Genomic DNA, 7,326 nt, shown 5'->3' with positions numbered 1-7,326 from the left:
CACACCTGCTTGCGAGAGGGGGTGGCGGGCTGGTTGCTCCTGCGCGATACTGTTCTGCATGGGCTACATGTGTGTAGACAAAGTACAACAAAGTAGCACAAGAGCAGCGCGCCCGTTTTGAGGCTGTGGACAGGCTGGCAATTGTGTTAACCGGCTCGGTGATGCCTGGCAGCAGGCACAACGTCGAAATGACCTGGTGGGGATGTCCAGCGCGTGTCAGTCGCGTTGGGCATACGCAGGAGCATTGGCACCTCAATGTGTTGAGTGCTGTGTTTGAGTGGACAAGTGTGTGTCGCCATCCGTGTGTGGGCGGGCGTCATCACGCTTGGGTTGTGGCTGCGGTGTGTGGCGCATGGAAATGTGTTGTTCATGGTGCGTTGTGGATGAGAGGAGCAGGGGGCAGAGAACCACAATGACTTCGACAAAGCCGGCAGTCAGGCACCTGCGTGCCAGTCCGGGCCAAGAAGGCGCGCCGGACTTGGATGCATGCCCTGCAGGGAGGAATTCTTGCAAGGATAGGCGGCCACTAGGTGGCTCGACACGCACGCCAAGGCCCAGGAAGCACCGAGCGTCGCCGGCTGCAAAACGAGATTTGGCCGTATGCTGTAGGAAAGGAAGTGTCAAGGGCGCTGGGACGGCAGCCCAGATCTGTCCGGGCGAGCCGGGGTCAAGTGAGGCGTGCGTTGGAGAGACCGCGCCTCCCAGATCATGATCCGCTGGTGCTCCAGACCGCCGACAGCGACGTCCAGATCACGCGTAGCCCGAGGCGGTGCACTCTGTCCCGTTCTTGCCGTTGGACGCGCAGACGCACGCCGGGCACTGCGGCAGCGCCGACGGGGCGTCGGTGGCGTAGCGGCAGAGGCGGCAGTTGCCGCCGTTCTTGATGCAGCCGTCGAGGGCCGGGTTGGTCGTGCACGCCTGGTCGTATGCCACCTTAAAGTTCTGCGCGCACAGGCGGGGATCGGCACAACCACACGAGCCGTTGTTTGTTGGTGCGCCGCCATGCAGTTCTCCAATTAAACGTCGAGGATGGGTGCGCTTCCAGTAGCACCTACCCAGGACCAGGGGCCGGCCCACCTACCCCGCCAGGCTATGCGAGGTGCACGCACGCCCAGAGGAAGGGCTCTGGAGAGCCCACGCTGCTTCGCCTTCGCCCCCTTGTGGGGCCCTATGCAGCTGGCTTGCCGTCGCCCGGCCCGCCTCACCCTGGAAGCGGCGTCAAAGGTGCCGCAATGGTTGGCGCAGCAGACGCTGCCGCTGGAGCAGAGCTTGCCGGTTGTGGGCCAGCAGGCGTACGTTGGGTCATTGTTGGGGTACTTGCTCGCGTCGGTCTGGGGTGTGTTGCCTGCAAGCACAGGGTTGAGTGCAAGCACAGGCATGGATGTGAGCGATGCTCCAACGATGCGTGACAGGGGTGGGTGTTGCGCTGCCAGCAGGCCGCCAGCGTCACCCAGCATTGAGGCAAGGGTGGTATTCGTCAAAGCAGCACCTTTGAAGCATCAGAGAATCTCGTTCAAGCACACGTGAAAGGCAAACAAAACAGAAAATATCAGCGATGCCGAGCGACGCGCGCTTGCACTCACCGTTGAAGCAGATAGGGACAAACGCCGCCCCCAGGCCGACCTTGGAATCACACAGCAGGCCCTCATTGGTCGTGCCAAACGCCGTGTCGATGCACGAGGCGCCGACATACGGGAAGCCATTCCAGCAGTCGCCCGATGGGTTGGGGCACGCAGGCGGGAGGCCCTGGGTGCCCTTGGCCACCGGGTTGAAGGGCTTCAGGGGGGTCAGCTGCATTTGACGCAAGGGGCGCGGGCGAGCGAGCGGCGGCGACGGCGTCAGAGTAAGGAATGGAGGGCGGGAGTGGGTGGAGGGCTTTAGAGTCCCAGCAGGATCCAGACCCTGCACAGGGCAAATTCTGCGCTCGTGAAAACGTGGGGTGCGCTTGAACTGTTTGATTGTTTGATTGTTGTCGCAGAGCAAGCCGTGCGGGGCCTGCGGCGCTGTGCCGCACCTGCTCCAAGATGCGCTCCTGTCCCAGCGGTGCAAAGAAGCCCCCGGTGCCTGCAGTTGGAGAGACCGAGGTGGGAGGGTGCGGACGCTTCACCCCAGCAAGCATCAGCCCGCCCGCTGCTTGTGCGTGGGACCCCGCACAACCCCACCCGTGCGATGCGCGCAAAAGCCGGCAGGGGTCCATGCAGGTGGCAACAGCATCGTGGCGCGGGCGGCAAGCAGCAGCGTACATGTCAGTGAGAGACTGAAACAATGGACCTCATGACCCCCGGTCAAACTTGAAATCTTGTTCGCTGCACCAGCCCAGGCCTGAACCAATATCCTTGCCTAGAAGCAATTTGTTCTGCACAATCAGCACCCACGATTGATCATAAACATAATACAGTCCGGACGCGTTTGGCTTGCCCACCTGTGTATGTGAGGCCGTTCCCGCTGAATAGGTAGTTGAACGTGCCCATGCAACCTGGTTGAGTTGAGAAGCATAGGAGGATGCAATGAAGAGCATGGATTGGACAGCGGGCAAAATCAAGGTGGGTCGAGGGGAGAGCAAGGATGACAGGGGGAAGTGATGGGCTGCCGCCCAACTAGCACCTGGACGGAATGCAAGTCACATTAGAGGGCTTTGCAGGTTCCTGCTGGCCACGACACAATCCTGGCCTCAACTGTTTGGGGACCCAATATCATTGTGACAAACTTAACTCGCTGTGACAAACCCCATGCGGGGTCAGTGCAATCCATCCACATTACTCAGCTCACCTAGATTGAGGGTGACTTTGACCAATAGAGCCCGCGTGTCGGCGGTGGCGCCAGGCTCGTTCCAGAACTCAAGGAACCGGGTGAGGAGGCCTGGGTGGTGCGGGCCCAGGGTGGGGTGAGTGACGTGACGGAGCGAGCGCAGCCCACACTGCGTGCTTCCCCGAGCGCAGATTGGGCTGCTGGCCGATTATGCACTCACGTGCACATGCATTTCCCGCGACAATGTTGCATGCGGCTGGTTGCGCGCTGTACAGATGGGTGCGACGCGTAGGTTGAAGGCGGAAAAGGGCACCCCCACTGTGTTGCAGTCAACAGGAAGCTGGATCCAAAGCCGTGTACGCCTGCAACCCCACCCATTCATATCGCCGTACCTTTGGCGTTCAGGTTGCCCGAGAGGTCTGTGAAGCCTGGGCACAGGGCCCTTGTGATGTTGTTTCTATACCCTGCGGTCAGCAGGGTATAGCAGCAGCAGCAGCCAGAAGGGTCAGCAGGGTGTTGGAAGCTTTTCCATTGCAGCGCTGGCCCTTTGCGCGAACACGGCTGGTCTGCCGACGCTCACTTATGAAGGTTGCGTCCTTGCACGTCCTGGCAAACGGGTCTGCCGCGTCCGGCTGCAGTCGCCTGAACCTCGGCACGAGCGGCTTCGGGGTGGCGGCCGAGAAGGGGTCCTCCACCAGCGCCGCCGTGACGGTGCCAGGCGGGTACACGCCGTCGGTGAGGTTGCAGCTGCCGTCGGCGGCGTAATTCTCGAGGCGGACCGGGGTGTTGGCGGGCGGGAGGAACTTGCCACCGACTGCGTCAGGGAACGCCAGGTCCTGCAGTGGTGAATTTACAGTGTGGGCACAGCAGTTGCCAAGTGGTGATGGTGAAAGGAAGGGGGGAGGACGACAAATGGGATCCTTTGGCAGCTGCTGTGCGTAGGGTGTCTCACAAGCGGTGGGGCACTTGAGGGCACCAGGTGGCCTGAGACCCCTATACAGAGGTGAGTGTTTCCATTGTAGTCAACACTTCCCCAGCCCAACCGACCCTGGCAGTGACAACCATCAAACATCAAGACAATCCAGCAATTTGCAGTAACGCAGCCTTGGGTCAAATCCTGTAAAATCGAGCAAGTATTTGAAGTCAACGCATGGGGGGTCTGTTGCGCACCTCAAACACGCAAAGGGCAGGGCATCCGGTGAGCTCCTGGAACGTCTTGCTGCTCAGCACCTTGGCTGTGGCGTTGACGTCGGCGGCCGCGAGCGTGGTGTTGAGGCTCGACTTCACATAGCCGGACAGGTAATTCAACACGACTGGCCATGTGGGGACGAATGCCTGGGACGGGGCCAGAGGCAGGGTTGGGGCAGGAGCGATGCGAACAGCGCAGCGGTTTAGTCAGTGCGAGAGCAGGCATGCACCAAGGTGTGGTGCAAGAGTTTGGGGATCGTGGACGGCTGCTTCACGCGTTCCGGCGGCGAAGCCGGCGCGACAAGCGGGGCGGTCTCAACCCCGCATTGGCATGAGCTGCGCTGCAAGACACGTGCATGTGCTGCAGCGTGCATTGTGTGCATCGAGCTCCTGAGCATGCGCGCGCACCTTGGGCCAGCGCTGCACTGTGCCGTCCCACTTGGTGTTCTTCTTTGGGACGTCTTTGGCATTGCGGATTTGCATTGTTGTTCCGTTGAGCTGCAGTTGATGGGGGGATGGGGGGGTTGTTTGAAGAGAGGAAGAATATGCGGTGGGGGTGTTGTTGTGCGATGATGAGGGCTGCAGGGGCAGAACGGGTTGCGAGAAGGGGGTGTAGTTGGGGCCAGGCCGGTATGGTGGTGCGTGCGGACTGAATGAGTGAGACGCTCTTGTTGTGATTGGAAGGACTAGCATGACAAGGGTCTGGATACAGAGGGCCTGCAAGCAATAGACCAGGGTGGGTCGAAGAACGATGTCAGCCAGGATTCATGCGAGGAGCCATTGTGCCGGGCCGCACACGATTTGGGCCGCGCAGCGGGTGCTCCCGAGCCCCTGCCATCCGCGCAAGTGACCAGATGGGGGCCCCACTCACCAGCAGCTTCCCGTAGTAGCCCTTCTTGAACTTGCCCTTCTCCAGGGTCTTGGGGTCCCTCACCACCATCAGCAGCCCCAGGCCGGTGATGTCAGCATCAGAAAGCTGGTACCCAACCTGCTCCAGGAACGCCAGGCCTGGAGAGTTGGGGAAGCGTAAGGGGGCTGTCTGCATGCACCTTGACGATTGGCACTGGCGTTCGTGGTTTGGTTTTTGGATGCTCGGGAACACGGAAGGAGGGCGCAACCTCGTTGGTCTCTCGGGGCATGGATGACCCCTTCAAAACACTTTAATGGCGGACCACTTGCAGAAGCTGAGGGGGGGCAAAAGCAAGACTGCACGGTTTCAAGTGACTTGCAGCCAGGCTGGTTTTGACTCAAGGTTGGCTGAGCACCGTTCTCGCCTCACAAGCTACAAACACCATGCGCATGCACACACTGGCTCACACCCTCATGCATGCACGAACGCACGCACATGTGCGCCTGCGCACATGTGCACGTATATACATGCACACAGGCGTGGACACGCACACACGCACACACACACGCACGCATGCATGCACACACGCACGCATACACACACATACATGATCCCCTCCCCTCTCTGCCAGATGACTTTGTTCCGGTATGCCCCGACCCCATCCTTCGTCCCGCCCTACCATTGGGGATGGTGGTAATGGATCCACGCGGGGCCACAGGGTTCCCAATTGCCAGGTACTTCTGGGGCTGGTCGCCTTGATGGGTAAACGTTGCAGCCGACGCGAGTGTGGGGGTTGGGTGACACCCATATGTTCTGGAATGGGACTGCAGAGCCCAAACAATCGGGCCCTGCACCGGGCTCGGCAACAGGGCCCAGGGATTCCTCCCCATGCACATGAACACACCTTAGTGCAATATGGTGTTTGCGGTGCACCAGTAAAATCGCAGTGGTGCTGATATCAAGTGCCAAGGCAGCGCACGAGCAATCTGCCTGTTGAGTGACGAGCAAGCCAGTTTCACCTGCTCCCAGGAAGTTTGCAAACTTGAATAAAAAGCCCTCCCGCAGCCGCTTCTCCGCCTCAACCCAGGGCGTTGGGGGCAGCTGGCCGTTCGCGACGGCGGTGTACCTGCGGGCCAGAAAGGTTGGAGGTGGAGGATTGCAGGGCAATTACAAGATCACCTGGCGCTCACGCCATGCACCCTCCTGGTATGAGAGATAATTTTGGGATAAGGAATACGATTGCATGCGCGCTAGCACCGCGATGCGTGATCGTCGTCGTCAGGTGCATGCTGGAGCGCATAAGCAGTCTGCTGTCCATCGTCATCCAGCCGCGCCTTAGCCCCCTCATAGGCAGAACGCGGCAGCACCACCACCGACCGCGGCATCACTCACCAACTGGTGCCGACCTGGCCGGCTGCCACCCCGCCGAGTCGCACCAGCAGCCCCTCGGTGCAGCGCACCTCCCTCTGCGTTTCAGGGCCAAAGGGTGGCAGGCAACCATGTGTGTGTGCAGCGCAAGGCAGCGGCTGGCGGGCAGCCAGGGTGGAGGCAGCGCTGCAGGGTAGAGGGCGCGAGTGTGTCAGCTGCACAGGGCGTACTTGTTAGACATGCAGAGCCCTCCCTTGTGCAATGGCGTTGTGACGACACGAACACGTTACCTGCCACTCCGCTGACAATCACATTGATGATTGCCTTTGCCCTGACCTCCGTCTGCCTCCCTCCACCCCTCCGCTCAGCAGACGACCAAGTTGCGGCCCACCCCTACTTTACCCCCAGATTCTCCTCTCTCATGACCTCACTAGCCCACCCCTTCACCCGCCACCCATCACCCCAGCCCTCACGTTTTTGAACGCCTTGATGTACTCAGCAGGGCTGGTGATGCCTGTGCATACGGAACAGCGAGGGGAGGACCAGGTTTGTTATTGGGGCATCGTATCAGCGGGTTTCAATGTGCCTGAGGACACATGGTCAAGATCACTCAACAAAGCACAGGGCACGAAAGGCGGCCGGCGCCCAGCAGGTTGTGTCGCGCCAGCACTGCGCTCTCGGAAATCGTCTGCATCCAAGACGCATCACAGCCCGGCCCACGTGCGCCCTGGATGGCACAGGTGATGGGGTAATGGAAGCGCTTTAGTAAGCAAGACGGGCTTCAAGGGTGTGGCATCGGCCGATGAAGCACCCACATGGGAGGTCGCTGGGGTTGAAGCCGTCGACGATCGAGGGCGCGACGCCCTTGCTGCCGCGAGAGGCTGTGCCCGCGCTCGCCAGGAAGTCCAGTGGCCTGTGAGAAGGTGTACGGGGTGCGGCGTGTGCGGCGACGCCAGGGACGCGCAGCCCGGAGGAAATCCAGGAAGCGCGAGCTTTGCTGCACAGCAGGCGGATGCGGGGGCCATCAGCAGCAGGCGTGTGTGCGCGAGTAGGCGTGAACGCACCCCTGGGCTGCCGTGCCGCGACTCAGCAGCAGTATGCCTGTTGACGGGTTTGGCAACAAGGGCCCGAAGGATAACAGGAGGGGTGGGGGCAGAGGGATTGCGGGATGG

The 7,326-nt window shown here is 60.9% G+C and overlaps 1 protein-coding gene across 1 annotated transcript in view; it reads right to left on the bottom strand.

Moving 5' to 3' along the window:
• Nucleotides 1-750: 750 nt before the first annotated feature.
• MNEG_1025 (hypothetical protein) overlaps nt 751-7,326 on the bottom strand; it is a gene marked incomplete at both ends in the record, with an annotated part of 7,125 nt that continues 549 nt past the window's right edge. Inside the window, 16 exons of the mRNA XM_014050498.1 lie at nt 751-942; nt 1,206-1,345; nt 1,584-1,791; nt 2,015-2,064; nt 2,423-2,476; nt 2,770-2,859; nt 3,141-3,212; nt 3,329-3,584; nt 3,919-4,083; nt 4,345-4,434; nt 4,808-4,944; nt 5,466-5,540; nt 5,806-5,912; nt 6,179-6,252; nt 6,628-6,668; nt 6,970-7,067. Of these exons, the coding sequence (XP_013905952.1) occupies nt 751-942; nt 1,206-1,345; nt 1,584-1,791; nt 2,015-2,064; nt 2,423-2,476; nt 2,770-2,859; nt 3,141-3,212; nt 3,329-3,584; nt 3,919-4,083; nt 4,345-4,434; nt 4,808-4,944; nt 5,466-5,540; nt 5,806-5,912; nt 6,179-6,252; nt 6,628-6,668; nt 6,970-7,067 (1,849 nt within the window). The remainder of the gene's footprint in view (nt 943-1,205; nt 1,346-1,583; nt 1,792-2,014; nt 2,065-2,422; nt 2,477-2,769; nt 2,860-3,140; nt 3,213-3,328; nt 3,585-3,918; nt 4,084-4,344; nt 4,435-4,807; nt 4,945-5,465; nt 5,541-5,805; nt 5,913-6,178; nt 6,253-6,627; nt 6,669-6,969; nt 7,068-7,326) is intronic.

This window comes from Monoraphidium neglectum (genome assembly GCF_000611645.1).
Source record: "Monoraphidium neglectum strain SAG 48.87 unplaced genomic scaffold scaffold00095, whole genome shotgun sequence".
Taxonomy (NCBI): Eukaryota; Viridiplantae; Chlorophyta; class Chlorophyceae; order Sphaeropleales; family Selenastraceae; genus Monoraphidium; species Monoraphidium neglectum.
This window is presented reverse-complemented; position numbering and strand designations above follow the sequence as displayed.